Source organism: Struthio camelus, chromosome 2, assembly GCF_040807025.1.
Source record: "Struthio camelus isolate bStrCam1 chromosome 2, bStrCam1.hap1, whole genome shotgun sequence".
NCBI classification, from domain to species: domain Eukaryota; kingdom Metazoa; phylum Chordata; class Aves; order Struthioniformes; family Struthionidae; genus Struthio; species Struthio camelus.
The window spans coordinates 117,367,699-117,390,223 of NC_090943.1; the positions used below are offsets into that span (position 1 = coordinate 117,367,699).

At 39.1% G+C, this 22,525-nt stretch overlaps 1 protein-coding gene across 1 annotated transcript in view; it reads left to right on the forward strand.

Moving 5' to 3' along the window:
* LAMA1 (laminin subunit alpha 1) overlaps positions 1-22,525 on the forward strand; it is a 108,081-nt gene that overhangs the window by 18,307 nt on the left and 67,249 nt on the right. Inside the window, exons 2-7 of the mRNA XM_068932233.1 lie at positions 5,545-5,715; positions 6,066-6,178; positions 14,945-15,187; positions 17,915-18,094; positions 21,095-21,184; positions 21,662-21,779. Coding sequence (XP_068788334.1) covers positions 5,545-5,715; positions 6,066-6,178; positions 14,945-15,187; positions 17,915-18,094; positions 21,095-21,184; positions 21,662-21,779 — 915 coding nt within the window. The remainder of the gene's footprint in view (positions 1-5,544; positions 5,716-6,065; positions 6,179-14,944; positions 15,188-17,914; positions 18,095-21,094; positions 21,185-21,661; positions 21,780-22,525) is intronic.

The window sequence follows — 22,525 nt, forward strand, 5'->3', positions numbered from 1 at the left end:
AAACTGTTCTGACTTAAAGTATAAGGTTTTCAAAGTGAGAATCTTGGATTAATAGCTTTGCATTAATTTTTGCTCCTCAGTCTAAACTAGGTGTTCATCTACTCTGCTAGCCACCAAATTGGCCATAAGATTTGTACAAAAACATATTAATGAGTAAATCTTTATACCTTCAAACAAGTGACTGCTATTGTTTGAGCTAACTTGGCAGACCTGCAATTGCAGCTCCACAAAGTTCTTGTCCATGTGCCGTGACAGTACTGTCTTAGCTCTATTCTATCTCCATCCTTGGGCTTAGCTAGATGTAGTCTCACTATGTAAATATTGGCTTCACCCGGGATCAAGCTCTTTGTGGTTCCACACTCTTGCTGAAGTACATCATCTTATTATAGCGCTGTTGTTGTAGCAACAATTCATCCAGCCTTGTGCAGGTCTGTTTGCCTGGAGCTTAGCTGACCTGAAAAAGTGGTTTTTTTTTTTTTTTTTTTGGAAGATAAACAATGGGCTACATATGTCTGGAGTGTTTGCTAAACAGCAGAGGAAGATCACACCTGCATGTGGCTGTCATACATACATATCAGAAATGGAAATATGTGTTGTGATCTGTGAATGTAGTTTAAGTCTAATGTCTGGAAAGTACACTGATATTTCTGTGTATGTGCAGGCTATCTGAGGTAGACACTATGTTCAGTAAGTCCAGATGTCAGATTTACTATGCAAATACAATAGAAGTGATCTACTCACGTGCAGCAAATCAAGTGTATCCGGAATGTATCAATACATGTGCATCGGTTCTATCTGAAATTTTGCATTTTCCTGGAGTGGCCAGAAACCTAGAATCCTGAAGAAACATCCCAAATCCGTGAAATCCTTTTTCGGCAAAATTTCAGGGTTACTTGGTAGTCTTATTATGGGTTGGTAGTAACCATACGATTAAAAAAAATCAATTAGCTGAAGAAAACTTATAAAACCACAAAGGATTAAAATGACTCTCCAGGAAAGATAACGCTAGTCATCTCTGTAACAAGGACCTTGTGAAGACTTCTACAGAAGTTGAATAATGCCTAAGGAAGCCCAGGCCATAAGGCCGTTATGTTTACAATAGGAGGATAGCTCTCCTGGATGAAAATATCTTTTACTGAGGCAACAATGTATATTGGTTCATTATTTTGTGTGAATAATCCACGCTAAGGCTCTGCCCCAAGAAGCTGCATGCTCCAAATTACGCCAGTCTTTCAGAACAAATGGGGGTGATTGGCACATTGAAGCATATAAAATAGAGATGTTTGCTACCTCATCTTCTTAAAAGCTCTTTGCCTATCTTCCTTTTTCCTGGCATACTTTGTGCTGACCACCTGTTCAACCATGGTGCATTCACGTACATTACAATTGGCTTTGTTATGAGCAAGCTTTTTTGCTGAGTGAAATGTTAATATTATGTCCTTCGCTACAAGGTCTGCTTGCTGAGCAATGCCTACAACAAATTTGTCTAAACTTTGCCTCTTCCTTCTTGTCTTTTCTGTAAGACTCAAACATTATGAAGTGTTAGTATGAAAAATTCTGCCATATCCACATTACTAAACCTTATTAGGGATTTATGATTCCCTCTTCTTTCTCTGAGCTTAGGGCTTTCTGCCTCTGCCCCTGTAAGAGAGCTTTGAATAACATAATTTTTACAACATACACTCAGGCACTCCAGTAATTCATTTTTCCTGTAGTAGATTTTAGTCAGGTATCTGACGAAAACCACATCTCTACAAGTGAGAGCAACTTGCTTGAATATTTAATGGAAATAATATGTTCCACTTTGGTACTGAATTATTATTCTTTCTTAAGGTCAAATTAGCATCTATACACAACAACATTTTCTGGTGTGGGGTGGTGTGTGAATGTCTCTGGTTTTGGCCTACAAGGCAGCTGCTGAGTAACTGAAGGAAAACAAACTAAAGACTGCTTTATCATGAAAGGGCTAGCCAGCAGCCAGAAGTAAGCAAATGTGTTGGACTTAACAGTTCTTCTACCTTTCCTCAGGACTACAGTAATCTTTTGTGAAATGCTGGATAGTGGTTCCCAGAGATGGGATCAGCGGTAGAAAGATGAAACAGCAAGGGCTTACAAAGTTGCTTGCAAGTTATTTTAGTAAATGGAATATAGTCAACCAAACTAAATTGGTGAGCTGAGAAATCTACTGCTGAATTCTCTACATATTGTTGCCATTCATATGCAGATCTATCAAGGCCCCTTTCAAGCCTCCCTGCTATGATTGTGTAATGTGAAAATGGAAACAGTGAGGATTTTGTATGTAGCACTTCCTTCCGTTCGGTTGAGAATAAATATGGTAAATCTAAACCATTTGTGTTGAACTTCAGATGATAAACTGTAAAAGTTGCATCAATGTCATTCAGAATCCAAATAGCATTTGCTAAAAGTTCAGTTTAAAGATACATGATATCTTCTGCCAGTGTTTTGTATCTGTTATGGTGACTTGAATTTTATAGCAGGATAGGGTGACAATGTCACCTAGTTATCTGTAAATGGCTCCTTTAAGTGGCTAATTCTGTGGTTATTCTTCTTTATTATCCCTTCTTCTCCTGAAAAGGTTAATGGAATGTTTTTATTTTTCTCTTCTTTTTTGGTAAAAGGGTGTGCCCATTCTGAATACTTGACTTTTAAGAACAGGCTGAATAACTAGAGAGGAACAATGTGCTGTAAAGATGCAATTTATTTCTTCTAAAGGGATTTTTTTTTCTCCCTGATTTTCTGTATAAATCAGCTCCTAGACTAATCTCAGCTCCCACTGAAACCAGTGACCACACCTCTGGAGACTGACTTGATTGCCTTAAAAGAGAATCAGAGATGAATGTAACCCATTAGGATTTGAGGAAGTGTAGTACCTTGCAGGATGAAACTGAGAATCTCATGTTTTTTTTTTTTTTGAACTGTGGGATAAAACTCTAGTTGGACTGAAATGCCCTTTCCTCTTATGTCTGTGGGAGCCAGAAAACTCGTCGTGAGACCTTAATGTCACCATTTCATTATTCGTTTCAATATCAGGCAATGAATTTGTTAAAGTGAGATGCTTGATGACAAGCAGACAAAAGGGCTGAGGTCAGAGCGAATGGCCTGAAGGATATTCAGCTTTGCTATGGTGTTTGAACCAGATTTGAGCCTGGGATTTTGGAATGAAACTTTTCCAGCACAGTGATTGCCATTAGCGCTGTTTCTTTATAGCTTCACTTTTCCTTTGACACAAATCCTGTGACTGAAGGTTGTTGAAGGCGCATTATGACGCTGTAACAAATGACCTTGGAAATCAGTGGTAGGGCTCTTCTGTAGCATGAGTGAATGCAATGAATGACCTGGGAAGTTAGTAATGGGGTAGCTCTTGAAGACTTGGCTGATAAGACACCTATGTGAGTGGCAATGAATACTGAATGCAGAAGATTTTATATCGTTAGCGAGTAATGTAAAAGAGGGTGCCCTCTTTCATCAGTGAGTTTTCTCATCTAGTAAGAAAACTCCTTTCTCCTTTGCCTTCAGCTGCAAGTCTAGAGTGATACTGCACCAATACTGCAAGAAGTGAAAGGAGACAGTGCAGCATACATGTTACCAGAAGAATATCCTCACCAAAGTGGTCAATAGTATTGTCTTCAGTGTTCCCATCTGCCTCAAATTTGGGGTATAATGAGAACAAGGAATATGGTCTAGTCTAGATTTAGCTTAAATGAGTTAAGGATTTGAGAAAATAGAAAGCTCTGCCTCTCTCTTCTAATGTTTTGAGTATAGCACGATTGAAAACACACTGTATATTATACATACTGTGGTAAACAAGGTTAAGATTTAGCCATGTTTTCAAAAGCTGAAGTCAAGATTTAAATAGCACTAAAACTTTTCTCCGGGCTTTCCAAGGTAATGCAATTACTGCATAGGCAAACTTTTTGATTAAGTTAAAGGAATACTGAACTTTGCCATGTTGAGATGTACGGCTAAGAAAAACAGACCACTAATATTACAATCCTATATATGTTGTAGATTAATGAAGTGAAAGAATTCATATAGTTTTACTAGAGAAAGAAAAGGCATATACAAACATACACAACATGACTGGATTTTTTTCTTTCTGTATGCGGAATTCCTTAGAATAAATGTATACATGCGTACATATATATATACACACACACACATATACATATATGTGTACATATATATATACACACACATTCACACATACACCTTTTCAGAACATGGGGCTTTAATACCTCACTATTGCAACAGTAGCAATTCTTATAGTGCTCTTAATATGCTATACGAGGGCTCTAGCTTTGATTTCAGCCCGTTGTGTTTAATTTCTAAACACAGGATTGTTTTTTCCAAAATTGTTTCTCTTTTTCAAAGTTACCTCTGAGTAGAAAAGGAGTACCTCTTAATTGTTACAGAGATAAATGCAAATGTAATTGTGCCAGAAATAAGAGGTTTTTAGCTCAGGAAGCAAAGCTGGAAAATGATACCACGCATTTGCGGAGGAGCTGTGCTTAACATCTTCCTGTCGCATGGAGTATTCTTTAAATTTTATCAGTAGCCTTCAAGCTAAAATAAAACCTCATTCCTTTTAGAAATACTAAGAATTCCAGATCTGGTAGCAGTAAGCCTCAAAGCATTCATCTATTGTTTCATTATTCTAGTGCATGAGAGCAACACTATTTGGAAGGACTGTAAAGTGTTTGTGTAAAGATTAATAAACAGCAAGCAATATTGCCCTTAGACTTTACATTGACTTCGGAAAAGCCGAGAGCAAAGGTCTAAAATGCAATCTTTGTAAAACTTGAAAGTTCGGAGTGTGTGGTTCAAGTCACTCGTATTTCTGCTTCTGAGACTTCCAGTTAAATGTCATTTTCCACACCAACAGAGTGCTTGCTATATAGCGCCTAATCTCTTCCGGCAGAAGGCCAGCTTGCCTCCTACTTCTGATAAATTCACGCTGTGAAAAGATGATTTAGTAACTTTAGAAAACGAACTCTTGCGTTCCTCAGTAGCGAAGCACCCAAATGTGGAGTTGGGTTACTGCTATCGGGGCACCCGGGGCTGCTGGGGCCTGTGTCAGGCCTGGCCACCAGGGCTCATCCCCACCCTGCCCCGGGGCAAAGGGCCCCGGGCGGTGGAGGGCAGCCCAGCCCGGGGAGCGTCAGGCACTGCCACAGGGCTGGAGCCGGCACCGGCACCGCTGCGGTGTCCTGGGGCAGCGACTGATGGCCCTGGGCTGGGCTGGGTGGGGGGAGGCCAGGGGTGGGCAGGGATGGAGGGGGGGGGCACGATGGGAGACCTGTCAATTGCTATGGTGGGAGTCAGTATGGTATGATAATTTTTTTCATAAAACAATCTTTTTTTCATCGTATTTGTTTCTATGAGATACAAGTATGATGAAAAAAAGATTGTTTTAAACATCCAGGGTTTCTATGAGGAACGTGAGAGATGTGTCTCAGAACCATGATTATTTTTTGCTTGCCTCACTGTGAGAAAGACTGACAATGTTGACTTCCTTATCTAAAGGTCTATTCCCTGCCATCCTCAACCTGGCCAGCAACGCCCATATCTCCACCAACGCCACCTGCGGGGAACAGGGGCCGGAGATGTTCTGCAAGTTGGTGGAGCATGTCCCAGGACGGCCTCTGCGCAACGCCCAGTGCCGTGTCTGTGACCGCAACAGTGCTAATCCCAAAGGCAAGCTCCTTTTTTTTTTTTTTTTTTTTTAAATTGCTTTGTGTGGTTCTTTTTGACCCTTCCTGTGAATGCAGGGTGTATTGGGTCAAATACTTAGTCTTTTTAGTCTTTTTAGTCTTTTTATTGCGTGAGTGAAACTGTCTTTGAGCAAAGGGCCAACAGAGCGTATGAATACCTTAAATCACCCTGAAGTACTTCAGGGTCTAATGTCACCCTGTCTGGAGGCGATTTTCAATTTTTACTTCTTTGAGAGAAAATAATTGTACTCAGCATGGAATAAATGTACCGTATTGGAGAAAATACACTGAGTTATATTTTTAAGAGATTTTTATGGTTTTGCTTTAAAACAGAGCAGCACCCAATTTCTAGTGCGATTGATGGTACCAATAATTGGTGGCAAAGTCCCAGCATTCAGAACGGGAGGCAGTACCACTGGGTCACCATCACCTTGGATCTCAGGCAGGTGAGTAGCATTGAGAACTGTATCACTTATTTTTATGTAGGACATAAGCTCATGCAGCTGACTGCAATTCTCTGTGAGTTTTCAGACTGTAGGATATTTAGCAGTTAGTCATTCAGTAACACATATGAGCCAGATAGTTAAAGCTAATATGAAGCGATGATTTTAAATAAATGTATTCTTCAATCATTTATTCAGGAGCACCTTGGAAATGTTATTCTTATGAGATGGAGATGGGAGTGACCATGTTTTCAAGCAAATGGAGCACAGTTTTTTCTGATTCATGAGACTGCAATGGTTGGGCGTATATGGATGAGAGAGTTTACAACAGCATTCCCTCTGTCCTCATAACCTCCTCCTGTCTGACCCTGCTGTCTTTCCCCCAGTAAATCTCTGATTTTTTTTTTCCCCTCTGCCTTTGATTGCAGGCAAGTTGCTTGAAGGTCTAGAGTATCAAAGACTTATTTTCAGGCAGGAAACAGTTTTTTCAGGATATAGTTGTCATAGGTGGAGATATCATGTGTCAGGATACATCTGTTTCTGTTTATTAACCGTAACTCTCAGCCTGCCACTAACTGTACAGCTTCTTAATAAAAGAGAGTAAATGGTTTGGAGTAGGATATAGTAGAACTGTTTGTCATTACTGTAAGAAAGCAGAACACAATATATTTCCAAATATGAACTCTTTTGATCCATGGTTACATTGTAACTCAGATACTGAGCTTTGGAGGAGGGAATTAAAGCAAGTGACCAGGGGGACTACTGTTTTTACATCAATTTTCTCACAGTAGATCTCAAGTTAAACTCTTCTGTTCAAATTACATATTTTTCTCAGTATTTTTGCATATTTACATTAAATATCTAAACTTGTTAATGCAATGCAGTGGTCAGACTCAAGCCTAAAACGTCAGAAAGTTCAATTGCAGGGTCTCCAGAACTCATGAAACACACAGACTCTCCTGTCAGCTCAAGGATACGATCAGGCCTAGAAAACAAAACACACTTAAATGGGGCAGAATTAATGTTGGTGAAAGAAAATGTTATTTGCTACTTTTCTTGCTCCTCTTCTGACTGGCCCTGATAATCATTTTGCTGGAAGAAGCGCTGGGGAGAAACAGTCTGGGTTATTTCTTTTGTGGACTTTTGCGCTGAGTTGTCCTGACGAGTTAGGGATCGTATCGCTAAGCAGAGATTTTGAGCCTGGGGAGGCTGGCACTATCGGGAGAGAAGGCGGTTCCTCTGCTTTGGCATTTTACAGTTGGAAGGATTTTTCCGTCCTTGTCACTGATAATATTCTCGGGGAGGAGGCTGCTAAGCTGCACAGACCATTTGCTAATTGGTTAGTTTGCTAGTCGGGCATGGGAGATGTGGAAGTCTCTTACCCTTTCCTTCCGAGAAGAGACAAAATTGTTTCCAAATCCCACATGCTTGTTTACTTTTTCTTGTTGTTTTGCTTTGAAGAGATACATGCCTTGGCCTGTGTGAGCTGTTTGAAGGTCACAGCTTGAAAATGGTAGGGATTATTAACATGAGGATGCTTCTAAATCTTGGAGAAGCTGTATTACTGGCCAGGAAATGCATACTTGAGACGTACAGTTGGTAAGCTCTAGACTCGAAGTGGAAGTTATTTTAGAGGTTAACACAGAAGGTTTAACTTTTTTTTTTTTAATGAAGCATAGTTAAATGAATGCTCTGTTTGCTCTTTAATTAGAAAGGAGAAACGTTGGGAAAATAATCATAGGGTGCCTTTTGTCAGCAACAGAAGGTTTGGGTAGGACTTTCTTGTTGTTTGAATAGTTCACTTTGTGTTTGGTTTGGACAAACAGGAAGGAAGAATGAGGGAGTGGGGAATGCCTTCTTTTTACCCTCCTAGAAGATTTTTACTTTGGAAGCAGACCAACTGGCTGCCCTCTAAATTTTTATTCTCCGGACTTAGCACTGTTGATGTTTCCCTGAATACATATCTTTCCTCTCCTGACCCATGCTCAGTTTCACTAATTTGGTTTGAAAAGTTTCCCCCAAGGGGCCTTTCTTCTGTATTTTCCTTAGAAAGTTTGAGAGACAGAAGGCATGTAGGACTATGCAACTTGAATGTAAATTGCTGCTCTGAGAGGCAGGATTTGGTTAATAAGATTGCTTGGAGTCAATGAGTTATTAGAGTTGGCTGGGTGTACTAACTTTTAGTGAGTCAGTGCAAGTAAAGAGTAACAAAGGATACATGTACATGAAGGACTTTAGTGATTTTAGTAACTGTTTACTTTAAAAATTTCCTTTGAACTAAGATACTCTTGTAGAGTATTTTACATTTCCCATTTTAGTGGAGCTTTTAGAAGTATTGCTGAAAATCAGTAACTAACTGTATAAATTGCTGTATATGTTGCATTGATTATTTTTTTAAAATTCCAAGCTTTGTGCGTTAAATCTATGTGTTAAAGTGAATACGGCCGCTAGTTTTCCTCGACAGAATGCATGCGCACCCTTTTGTGATGTGAAGAATGACCGTCTGATCATTATATTACTGACAGTTATAACAATAGGAAGAATGAATCACTTCTTGGGATTGTTGCCACTGTGCAGCATGCACAGCACAGAGACGTACTCCAGCAGTCAGGGGCTGGCGAGTGCTGGCAGGTAGCTTCGGCTGGTGAACGCTGGGAAGCTGATGAAAACTCTTCACTTCAGTTTACTCTAGGCAATGCTCTGGCAGCAGTCTGTGTCCATTGGCTGTGTTTGTCTCTTGGCTTGAAGTTGCAGGGACAGAGAATATTCTTTCAGCTAATATTCTACCTTGCACTTAGTTTATTTAGTCTAAAAACAGATGCACGGAAGAGCAGCTTGATGGAGTCTAGTTAAGAAAAGAGAGCTGGCTAATAAAATCAGGGTCTACAGTGCTCTTTAGATCTTTCTCCTTTGGAATCTGTGTGCTGTTTATAACAAATGGTAAGCATTTTGTGTGGGTACATCACAATTTTGTAGCTCACATGGATTGTAAAAACTAGGTACATGTATTCTGCCTTGTCTTTCACTCTTCCCAGGCCTGGATGCATGATAATCTTTTTCTTTTTTCTTTTTTTTTTTTCATTAAATGTATGGCAAAGATCCAGAGCTGAGGAAAGAGGAGTTCAGCAATGAGGTGTATTATTGATATACAAGTATTGATATATCAAGATTTGATTTATGACCTTTTGTTTCCTATGCTGGCAGTTCTATGGAGACAAAATGCACAGCAGTGGTTTAAGACAGAAACAGCATTTATGCCTGAGTATGAGTTCTCTGTCCAGTTACTTTGCAAAATGGTAATGAATTTAAAAACTGATTATTATAAATGTCAATAGTGTGCTTGGTTCTCCTGTAAAACCTTTCTCTGTCACACCATTAAATGGAGAATGCTTTCCTCAGTATTACTACTGTGCTCAAGGCTTTCAAAGGTATTTATGGGTGCTTTGTGCTAGGTATAGCAGAAAGACAGAAGTTTGTACATCACAAAGTTTTTGAACTGGAAAGCGAGATCAGTTGTTCTTAGAAGGCCCCAAATATCAAGTTGTAAAAAACTCTCCAGTTCTAACTAATTCATAGCTCATGAATATTTCATGAATGTTAGATTACTACTCAGAGGCTGATGTAAGATTAATTTGTAGTTTCTGCTATCAGAAAGTCAAATATAGTGGTAAAAATATTTACAATTTGTACAGAGCTTTCATCTTGAAATCACTTGGCAAGAAGAGATTTCTGTAAGGACAAATCCTTATCTGATGTAAAAAGATACTGTTTGGTTGACTTCACTGGACCAATGCCAGTTTATGCTGCCTGATAAGTTTCCTTAAAGCCTTTTGTTGCTTTAAAACTGATGACGCAAGATTCAAGGTGCTCATCCTTACATTCTTGTAAAACACTTCTTGAGTAAAATGGACTTATCCTCTATTCCAAAGAAATTATTGCACATAATGAATCAAGATCATACAGAAAAGATGATTCAGGAGATTAGAGATCCTGCTGGATATAGACTAGTATGTGCTCTAACATGTGCTCTTTCCTTGGAGGAAAACATAGCAAACAATTGCTAGACCTCACAGTCTGTAATAAGAGCATGAAGCAAAATTAATTCCTTTAAAAGACAGTTCTATGAGCAGGATACTCAGAATATATATATTATATAAATATATATCCTGTAGGCTCCTACTTTCTGAACATTTGTGTAGATTCACTTTAGCCTTTTCTGCCAGTAAAATGAAATCTCAGAGAAGGAATCTTTCCTGGCAACCAGGTATAGATGTGCTGACACCACTGAGCAGAATGGATTTTATACCACAAGCCTTGTCAAGCCATTTTGAAAAATATTTCTGTTTTTTAGATTGCCTTTTTACACTAACCCTGAAGGAAAAGATTTAGCTGAATATATAAAACTTGAAGAAACCAGTCTGCCAAGAGCCTTGCATTCTTCCAGGCTTGTTCATTTAGCAGCCTTCTGCATTATATGGTTTACATTATGCTAGTGTGGTTTCAGCAAGGTATGCAGTAGAACACTGGATGAGATCCTGACATCCTGAAATTATATCTTCATTTTAGTTTTTTTCAAGGTCTGGTGGAGTTCGGATTTGAATCAGGATGTAGATTTGAACTAGCAGTTAGTCCCTCTGTTCATAGTAGGTTAAACATTTCTGAAATTTAGGAAAGTTAATCTGGGACTCATCTTTCGCTGTAACTTTTCACTTTTGGAGACTGGGGCTCATATAGCTTTAGTTATGAAAAGACAGAATCTTCTGTTACGGTTCTCTCCATTATGTAAACTGGAAAATATAACTGAGAGTCTCCATCTAAAAGGACTCCAAGGAAGATTGTGCTTGCCAGGGCATGTATTGGTGTGGGTTTTAGAGCATTGACCGTGCCCCTGGAAGTAGGGATGTTTGGCTAGCATCTGCTGCATGGCCACTACTGACTGGGTTTACAGTCTTGAGCAACATGGTATGCAAAATTGCCTGTGGAATGGGGAGAAGGGTTTGTTTATAAATCTATTTCAAGCATAATGCGCTTGGTGGTGCTGGATCTGCATTCAGGGAAATAAGATTGTTAGGAGAAAGGCTAAAATAAAGCAGAAGTAAATGATGTTACCTTGGTATTGCTGCTACAGAGGTGGTGTTCTTTGGTACAAGTTTATTTGGCTGCTCTTTACAGTCAGGACTGAAATGCCTGTAAAATGACACTTTCTAATCTATGGCTGCTTGGGAATTGCTAACTTGCTTTGGCTTGCCCTCTTTACCCTTGTAGCTCAACAAGGAAATTAGTTCTGGGAAAGCTACACAGTCAGATTAAAATGTACATGTCATTAGCTCATGCCACACAGCTCAAGTTTATCAGGTGGCCAGTTGGTGGCCAGTGAATGGAAGTGGAGAGTGGTAGGAAACAGTCTTCAGTGCTGTTCAATCCTGGAGAACTCAAAAAAGTAATCTTTAAGGAAGCGCTCCAAGAACGTTGGAAAATCATTTTGCAGTACGCACAGTTGCTGGTTCAGATGCCTTGCAGGTTGCAGAGGCTCTGGGATGTAAGGTCTCCCAAACGTCTACCTGTTGACCTTCCTTAAAACTTCAGAATATGCAGCCACTGGGGACACCTATATCCCTGCCTCCTGCTTCATCCCCTTGCTTGGAAAAGCAACCGCTGAGAACACAGTTCCTGCTGCCTGGTTGTCCTGTGACAACTTAGGGGCAGGAGCATTTATAGAAAATTCTTTAATTCATGTTTTTAACCTACATGGTTTCAAGGGCTGACAAATTTTCCTGATGTTGCTGATATTCGGTATCCTGTGAATTTACTTATGAAGTATATTTAGATACTTATGGGCTACGTGTGTAAATGGAAGAGATTCCAGAGGATCCAAGAGAAAAAGACGACAACACTTTTCTATGCAGGCCTACAGCATATACTTCCATGTTTGCAGAACTGTTAGTTGATTTTGGATACCTCTTTTGGGTTCTCAGCTTCAAATATCTTCATTTCAGCTGTTGGTGAACTGTAGATATGCAGGAAAAAATCAGTCCTTAAATGAGTACTAAACATGGTTGCTATACTTCTAGAAAAAAATTGACTTTAAATGATGTGATGATAAAATGAAGTAGGATACATGCACGACTGCTATGAAAATCTTTTTCTGTAGTTGACTTTCCCCATCACTTCTCTCTAATTCCAAAAAAACTAAATTTAACCTTTATACTCTTGTGAATATTATTTACTTTTATTTCTGTAGAATTGGCTGCAGTTATAGTTTGTGATGAGGGATAACTCATTGTTACTAGTTGAAACTGGATTGAAAACAGGCTACATCAGCTGCAGACTATAATGGGTCTTGAAAAATCTCCATGTAATCAAAAGTGGATCGTTTGTTGTTCAGCCGACTGTGTAATAAGCATGGAAGCATTTTAGTTGATAGCAAACAGAGAAGAAAAATAAATAAAAGAGGTATAAAGAGGCTTTGAGGAAAACTTTATACCATGACACTGAAAAAAAATTGTTGTTCTAGTCTTGCATCTTTTGTGCCTTTGAAAGAGATGATTAACTTCAAAGGAACTTTTAAGTGCATGGCAATTCCTAGGCTCAGTCAATAAAACTTTCTGATTTTTAGTAGCTTTCTGCAGTTTTCTTCTGTGTGATGAAGAAAATGCACATACAAATAATCAGCTTTTCCTGGCTTCAGCTTAGGGATATTGAAATGATGACACCCAAAATTCTGCTTGTGCAAAACAGGTAAAACAGGTATATTTGTCAGCTACTGCCAACAGAATTAATGAGATCCAGGTGAGGAATTATTAGGGAATTATAGTTGCTTGACTCAGTTTGCCTGAATTCCATTCTTTTCACTTTAAAAGCATATCTATGAATGTTTTCTCAGCTGGAGCTTGTTGGTATCACATAAGTTTTATTTAAAGGTACTCTTCCCTGCATGGAAGCTAAATTATAGTTCTTTGTATTCACTTAACTTTGATCAAATTTTGAGATTGTGCTATAAGACAGAATTTGCAAACCCTGTAGAAATTGTATTTCTAAGACTGCATGTGATGCTGTGACTAAACAGTCAGAGAAGCTGGCTTCTCTTTGCTTATGTCTGCTTTGTATTGCTGAAATGCCACAGAAGTCAGTAGACAAAATCCTCGGTTTGTGGAGGATTTTCGTATTTATTGGAACAACTGGAAATACTTCTTGATGCTTGATGTCCGGTTCAAAGGATACAATTGGAGTGCCTGAAAAGACAATCAGACCAAGTGAATATCAAGTTGTCAGTTATGTCTGAATTTTAATCAAAACTGAGTTTATTTGACTTTTTTTTTTAGTATGTTACATCTAATGAGTTAAAATTTGAAGATAGGTATCACCAAAACATTTTCCCTCTCATGTCTGCGAATCTCCTAAGCAAAGCTCTGTTCACTTAAAGGATTTTTTTTTTTTTTCAAAGTAGCTTCCTGAATTGCACACACAATGCAATCACTATTTTTCTCTATGTGTTTATTTCCTTATTTGGCTTTTAGATGGCAAGTGCTATTCTGGCTCTGGCTTCCATCTGTATTGCAAAAAAGAAATAGATCTATATTTAAAAACATCTGAAAGAAATGATTATGGTGAAATTGGAGCTGAACCCGGTGTTAATAATGCACACGCAGACAGAAATTATTATAACTACACCAGCCAACCAGGCAGTATACTCAAGTGAGAATATACATCTCTGAGATGGCTGAATAACATGGCATTTTTCTTTCGTCTAAATGTGGCTGGATAACGTGGTGCATGTAAAACATTGAACTCATATAAGGAGTCTTACAATTTGCAAAGACAGCCAGTTTTAAGTGAGGTGACATAGTAGGTATTGGGTAAGGAAGAAGACAGTAGCTTTGGAGTAAGCGCACTTCGGTGTCAGTGGCTGATGCTATAGCCGTTTGGGGGCCAGTGCAGGTTATCTAGCTCCCATGAGAGGCTCACTTAAAAGATGATATAAAACTAATTACTGTTCTGCTTACTCACAGAGGTACTGAACAGTGCTGTTGTATGGATGTACTTTGGTCTTGCAATTGTAGGAAAATTTTCAAGCTATCAATCTAGCTGAGAAACTGCACATCTTAAAACACCTACTGTTTCTAAATAAGGTTATCACAGGTGTATTTGTTACACACATCTTATTTGTCTCTGTGCTTTTTCAGCAGATGCTGTAAATAGGCCTTTGCTTAAGTGACTTTAACAGAATGCAAATGGAATGCACAGAAAGAGATTCTTAATGTAGGGTGTAAAAAGCTTATCAGAAATGCTATTACTGAGAGGATTAAACTCCCAGCTAAAATGTGAAACAAAGAGTTGTTTGGGCTGCAGCTGTTCTGAAAAAAAATCACCTCTTTGAAGCCCTCAGCAGTTCAAAAAAACTAAATAGCACTTTTCCCATGAAAAGAATGTTATATCCAGCTAATCCTGAAATCTACAGTCTATGTACATTTCAGCTATTGCCTTATCACAGAAAGATAAGCTGAATATATTTAGGGATTTTAGTCACATAAACAAATATTTTGTTGTAATGTTAAAAGTTTTGGCAAAAGTGATCAGTATTTTTGTTAGTATCGTAAAAGATTAGACTGAGCTGTTATCAAAGGTTTGTGAAAATTTTATTCAGAGTCATTCTGCCAAATTTTACTCTCTCTTAAAATTTTATTTAATTTTAGTACCGAACTGGCCTCTGGTGGTCTTTTGTACAGCAGAATGAAGTGTTAAAATTTTCTTTTTTCTTTCCGCCCCAAGGTCTTTCAAGTTGCCTATGTCATCATCAAAGCTGCTAATGCTCCACGACCTGGAAACTGGATTTTGGAACGCTCCATCGATGGCACAGAGTTCAGACCATGGCAGTACTATGCAATTAGCGACACAGAATGTTTAACTCGTTATAATATTACCCCAAGAATTGGGCCTCCTACGTACAAGAGAGACGATGAAGTGATCTGCACCTCCTACTATTCCAGACTAGTTCCCCTGGAACATGGAGAGGTATGTTTGCTTTCGCACTTGCAGTCTGTGAGTATGAACATGGACTGATTGCAACTTTAAAACATCTGAATTATGGTTATCCAGTTCATCACCTTCAGCTCTGACAGAGGGTCTGTTACTCTCCTTTAATGAGAGTACCTTTATATCATATACCAGTATAGTAAACTTTTAAATGGTGGGATAAAACATTTCTTTGGCTCTACATATTCCTGTTACTAAACTCCTGTTTGTTCTCTCTCTCCACATAATTTGATGGTGGCTATTAACTGTGAATTATTAGTTACTCTGCCCTGAAAGATTATAACAGAGACTCTATGTTCTGCCAGGTTTTTCATTTAATAAAGAAAATCTCTGTGTTAGGAACACCTGGTTGTGTGAGATAAAGCTGCAAACACAGTTGAAGTGCTCTGCACAGCTGGAGCTCCTAAACAAGCTTTGGCATTGTTTCAGGGATGTAGCATAATTAAAAGAGCTATGAGTTGTGCAGCCTCACTGTTGATTGTTCTTTCTTCTGACGAACTCCATTCATGGTACTTGTCTAATTTATTTCATAGAGGCAGCCACATAATGAAATGATGCATTAAAACCAGTGTTTATTCTATTGTGAATGCTCTTCTTATGTGGTAATAAAATGCAGTGTTATCCAATGGAGAATGCTAGCAACTTTTAATTTAGTAGAAGCCAATATGTTTTTGTTTATTGGTCAAAAAAGGATTGGAGTGTACATAGCTAACAGCTGAAGCATGTCAAACTTCTTTTTTTCTTTTTTCACATGAACTCCAAACTGTGCTTCAGCAGGAGAAAATGAATTAAATTTAGATGACGTCAAGTCTCATTTATTTTAATGACATATTTGTTGCAGTGATGCTAAGCATATGCCGTACAGATCAGATGGAACAGATAAAAGAAACCTAACCTGGCTCTCACCACAATTAACCAGAAAGCCCTTAGGGTAGCTGTGCAAGCAGTACCTCTTGCAATAAATGCCTGACAGGCAGTCCAACTCTGAGCCCAGGAATGCCAGAGATTCAGATTAGTGATATGTTGTTCTCATTTATTTTTCCTGATGTACCCTGAATTGAGTGATTCACGTATAGTCAGCAGCACTACCTGGAACATTGTTTCATCTGACTGTAGTAAAAACATGATTAAATTGCTCTGTACCACACAAGAGCTCCGTACCACAGAGGACCAGCTGCTCCTTCATAGCTGTAATGGCAGACGGGGATATTCCCAGCACGGAGAACCCCCAACTGGTCTTAGTGAATCTTACCCATTTTGAAAATATATTTCAACTGCTTCCTAACTGGTTCTGGCCAACCTATTAGACTTCAGTGTAGGGGTTATAGGAAGTTGTGCACGCCAGCTGATCTCTACGAGCACCTGCCTATACCCAGCGTTCATCGCTGCAGTGCAACATCCCAGTGTTCTGCAGTCAGCTTGGAGCTGCCCTGCTGTGGAAGAACCAGGAGGGTAAAAGGGCCTCATTTCTAAATGGGGATGCAACTTACTAACAATGTTTTGTGCCAAATCAGAAAACTCCTGACATTTTGCCAATTTGGCCGCTAGATTTTTAGCAGGTTTAAAGAAATATTGCTCCTACTATTTAAAGAGCACTTACAGCTGTAAGCACTGATGTTAATCTCATGTACAGTGCTTGAAGATCTGCTTCCAGAAATTTTTGTAATGCAGTCAGGGCTCGTGATGAATCATTGAAATGAACTGCGATAGTCCATTAATGCCAGAGTTACAATGTTGGAACTGTGAACTCCTTTTCCAGTGTCTGTTTGTATACCTTTGAAATAACACAATTACTGTTTAGAAAGTCCCTACCTTCTGTAAAATATTACAAAAGTAATATTTTTAAAAAGTTACAAAAACTTTAGAAATATTTTCAGTGGAAAGATTTTGACAGTAGCAGAGAAAGCTTAAACTTTAAATTCAAGGGGAATACAAAAAATTAAATTCAAGGGGAGACAAAATTACTCTGCGTCAATGCATAAATACACTCTAAAACATCACTTTGAGCCCAAAATCAGTGGTGACGTGAGTGTTCCTCAGTTGCATTGGAAAGAAGGCAGCTATGAGGGGCTGTTGCTAGAGTAAGTTGTGCAGCTCAGTACCAGAAGCCCCCTTACTGAGGCCCACTTGGGAGGGCTGAGATAGTAAGATGGAGGTGGCAGCCACCTGCTTTCTCTTGCCATCTTTGTTGAGGCTTCCCATTGCACTACCTTAACACTGAATATTCCTTATTGATTGGTAATGATCGCAGCAGGGCATAGGATCATCTCATTAATTCTCCCAGACTGAGCATGTGTGCAGTATTACATTTTGCAGTAGGGTCTTTACAGATTGGATTGCGTAGGAGACAATCTATAAGGGCAAAGCTGTGTTTACGGTCAGAGGTACCCGTTCCATCTCAATTTAGAAGACCGGAGGAACTGAGGACTAGTCTGTGGTACCTTTCTTCTCTTTATGCTATCTCTACAAAAGTCCTGGAGACGCTGGACACTCTAAACCAAGAGTGGTGGTTTCAGAACTGCATGAGTCATTTTACCTGCCAGGTATGAGCTGGGGAAGAAACAAAAAATCCAGTTAATTTGACACCTCACCATCCTGAGATGCTGGAAAACAATTTTTTAAGTTCTGTTTTTAATTCTCATACTAAGGTGTTTGTTGTAAATGGATCACAATTATGTTTATATTTAAGACAGGCTTTCTTTCTAGATTCACACGTCGCTGATCAATGGTAGGCCTAGCGCTGATGATCCTTCACAAAAACTTTTGGAGTTTACTTCTGCACGGTACATCCGCTTACGACTGCAGCGTATCAGAACCCTAAACGCTGACCTTATGACTCTGAGCCATCACGATCCTAAAGAACTAGATCCCATTGTTACCAGAAGGGTAAGCTGATTGTTCAGAAATGCTATTCAATACCACTGGATGGAAAAGCCTACTTTGGTCTATTTGAAGAAGTACTTGATCCTTTCCATTCATAAACTGAGTTATTTTTAAAGGTTATTAACCAATTCTTGCCTTCCTGCTGTTATTAACAATGTACCTTGGCACAGAAAACTTTGAAAAAATATTTTTAGAAGTTCTTTTGTTTGCTTTTTGTTTTACATGTTTGGATGACTTAAGCTGGGAACAGCTTTTCTAATACTTCATCAGCAAAAAAAAAATATGATTTTGCTGATAAAAATGTCACCTGGGGGTGCTCTTGATGCAATTGTGCAGTACATTTTCTGGTGTATTAAGAATTTGAATTCCCAGTGCTCTGATTCATAAGGAGTTATTTGAAAACCTTGCCATTGTGAATGTTGATGTCTGAGAAATTTTCTTTTTTAAGGCTGTTTGAATCAAATTGTATTTAAGCCCATGAATTAATAATGATACAAAACAGTCAGACTGAATTTTCAGAGTATTAACTTTACACATTTAATATTGAAACTGGGGAAACTGAGGCACCAAGCACTTAAGCTGACTTGTTCAAGTTCTCACAGAAATTCAGTATCAGAGCTTCTAACCACACTGCCTGCTATGTTTAATTTTGTGCAATATGCCTGCTTTGTATTTTGCCCTTTTGTCCGTCTGTTTAATTTGCCTGAGATCCATAGGTTAGCATATCAGTATTTTCATGTACGAAAGTGACTTTTGCATCTTTGAATTTCTATATAATTTGGGCTTCCTGAAGAGAACGGAAGAATATGAAAGGTGTTTCCTCTTCTCCTCCCTTGTGAGCTACCTGTCTTAAAGAGCATCTACAAGCAACTAGCTAAGCAGGGATCCATGTCCCCCGGTTGCACAACAGGACTCTTAAATTTGTGGCTTCTCTTGTACACACAGTGCTTTTCCAGTTACACTGCTTCTCACCAAACTCTTGTGTGTGGAGCAGTTGGCCAGCATGTTGAGGAGGAGAGCACTAGTGTGTGGTGCGATGAGGTCTGGTCAAGCAGCTGGGCAGAGAAGGGAGAAAAGACTGGTCTGGCCAGGTTTTGGTGGGTGAGAGCATCACAAGTAGTTTCAAGGCATCCCCACTCTCACCTTGATCAGGGAGGTGCTCCTTCAGCTGGAGCATCCCTGAAGTGCGAGACCTGGATGTTCTGCTTGTTCCTTTGGCTCCACAGGGATTTCCCCTAGCCAGGGGACTGCAAGCACAAAGGACTGGACAGCAGCTCCAGCTGTGCCTTGCTGGCCTGAAAGAAACTGTTAATCCACAAGTTGAGCTGCTGAGATGATCCCGTGGAGCAGGCTGGTGAATATTTGTTTGTGATTAATATTATATCAAGAAAGGCACCCAAAAGGAAAGGCTGGATGTGGAAGCATACAAATGCACAGCTTACCTAAGAAATAACAGGGTGATGAGGGCACCTGTTGCTTCCCGCTGCTTTCCTAAGCCACACAGTTGTGCAGCCCGGGGCTTAGTGCTACCCTACTTAGCACTGCTTTGGGGAACTGCATACTTTGTATGAATAGCTACATATCTTCATGTTCACAAGAAGTGGGTTTTGTTGGGCTCGGTTCACAAATCCTGATGTCTCACTTTGTCTCATCTATTGTGCAGCTAACTACAACCAAGGTAATCACTGCCAGCTCTCTGGATTCCATATTTGATGTTCTTGAACCCTTTTACTCCAGCTGTTGATACTGATTGTATTAGTTTCTTGTGCATAGTCTTCTGAAAGGGCTGATGCAGAACTTTTCTAAGTGTTCGACAACAGGGTTATTTAATTTCGGTGGCATTTGATTAGCATTGGTCTCTTGTTCGACTTCAAGCTGCACGTGGCTTGTGTTTGAAGAGCACGCAGTGAGTTTGAAGAGGACAGGAGAAAGGAAGTGAAGGAGGGAACGCGGTGAGCTTCCCCAGTACTAACAAATACAGCTCTCTACTCTTAGTTTTCTCGCCTGGACTTCCTTTTCTGTAGTTAAGGATTTAATGTTCAGCGTTTTTTGCAATCCAAATCCATAACAATAAAATCAAATACTAAAAAAGTAAAACATAATAAAAATATAGACGCATACAAAGTTGAATAGGGAATCAAAGAGGCTAGTTTGCTCCAGCTCCCGGCTCCTTCAAAGCAATAACAGTCCATGAGTCAGCAGGTCTGACCACCCAGGGCTACCTCCTCTTCGTGAACCGGACGACTCTAGGGTTGTTAGGTCTGAGAGTCTTGAACTATTTTCTTAGAAGTGTCCTCAAAAAGTATTTCTTTTTCATTTCCCCTGTAGCACATACTTCCAGGATACAAACAGGCCAACCCTGTTGATACTGCAGCTGTAACTGAACCCAGATGGGTCATTTCCTGCCTCTTCCTTGCCTTGAAAGTTAAATCCTTTCCTTATGTATGTTGCTTTTGTTCACCACCTGGCGATATTAATTTATTCTCCTCTGCTGTATTACCATTTCTGAAAGCTAAATATGTGGGTAGACTAATATACTACATCTCACTAGGAGCAAAGAGTTCGTCTGGAAGGAAATGCACAAACTGGATTTAAGGGAGAGCAGAGTTCCCATTTTAGGAAAGCATGCTCTTCCTCCCCAAGCTAAAATTCAAATATAACAATGTGTTATGCTTCATGGCTTCTTATAGGGTAAAAAAGGGGCTTTTTTGCAAGCAAATTCGGACTTAGGTCACATATGGTAGTCTTCTCTGAAGCTTAGGAGTTGTGTATACTTATTTAAAGTTAAAAATCGGTCTGTTTTTTGTACCGGGGAAAAATGCAAAAATTTACACGATAAGAATTCCTCAAATTGCAGAAATTCAAAGCTTGAAATAGTTGCTTGGATTTTTCTAGCCACAAAATAGTGGAATGCTGGTACTCTGTTTTCCAGTGTGTGTGGGAAATATGTAAATACATTAAAATATCTCTCCTTCATCCCTTTTTCCACTTTGATTTTTGTAGTACTACTATTCAATAAAGGACATCTCTGTTGGTGGCATGTGTATTTGTTATGGCCATGCTCGAAGCTGCCCGCTGGATGAAATCACAAAGGTATTCTTTAATCTCACTTGTTTCTTTTCGCAGAACAAATTTTCCAATTAATTTAAAAAAAAAAAACCCAAACAATTCTTTGCCTAAGGAGAATGAAAAAGAGGAGGGTTAAAGAGATCTTACCCCATGATGCATACAAATGATTTGCTATATTTTGTCCTTTTCTCCTTAAGCATATCTAGGTCTCAGGTAGTACTACTTTTTTTGAAGTGAAGTTTTTTTCTGACATTAAATTAAAAAAAAGTGGGGGACACTACAAGAAACAAGCTGTTTTGCAACACAGGAGACTTGTCCCTTCTACTCTAGAAAGGTTACTCCCCCATGTCAATATAGCATGACTGGACAGTCTCATGCCAATTGCGGGGTATTTGTGGGTCTAACATTTTCTGGAGTAAATTTGATATCAGGCAGACTTTTGGGAACACTGAGCAAATGACCCATATAAAAATATTTAAATAAAGTTAATTTTTTTCATAGAAATTGCAGTGCCAGTGCGAACACAACACGTGTGGAGAGAGCTGTAATAAGTGCTGCCCTGGGTACCATCAGAAACCATGGAGACCAGGAACCATTTCTGCTGGGAACAAGTGTGAGAGTAAGTATGCACAGAGGCTTAAGTAATTTTAAAAGGCTTATTATGTTCTTGTTTGAGGTTGCTTTTAGTACAGATCTATACCTATTCCCAAGAAAAATTAAATTGTTTTCATGAGATTAAGTGAAGGCAGAGGAACTACTTATAAGGACAGTAATTTAGGTCATTTTAAATATTCTATCTCACATGACTGTATGGCTGGTGGAGGTGTCATGTAGTGATACTTTCAGGGCGGATCAGACAAAAGAGTCTTGGGAATTAATTATACTCCAGGAAAAACTAGCAGACTTGCATCAGTCATTTTGTTAGCTATTTGAAATTCAGATCTCTTACGCTGATCATAAATTTTGCGTGAGAAAAACAACATGGTTCTGGCAACACAAATGTTTTGAAAGAAACTTCCTTACTGGCCAATTACATTTCAGATTGATATCATTGACTTAAGTTGTGCCAGTAGTTCGATACAGCTCGGCTTGTTGCTAGGGCTTGTTAGTGCATTTTTCCTCTTCGCGTTGCTAATACCTGGCACAAGCTGCAGACAATTAAGAGCCTATTAGATAAAATTTATAGTTGCAAATGGAGAAGTAGTGTTCTTAATACAGCTTTTAATGCCACTCTTTAGCAAGTAGGTGTTTACGAGTGTCTGGACCCAACTATCCTCTAACCTAAATCAGTTTTATGCTTGTGTACTGGCACTGGTGACTTCCCTGGCTTTTGTCTATGTACAAATAACAGAAGAATTAGGTAGA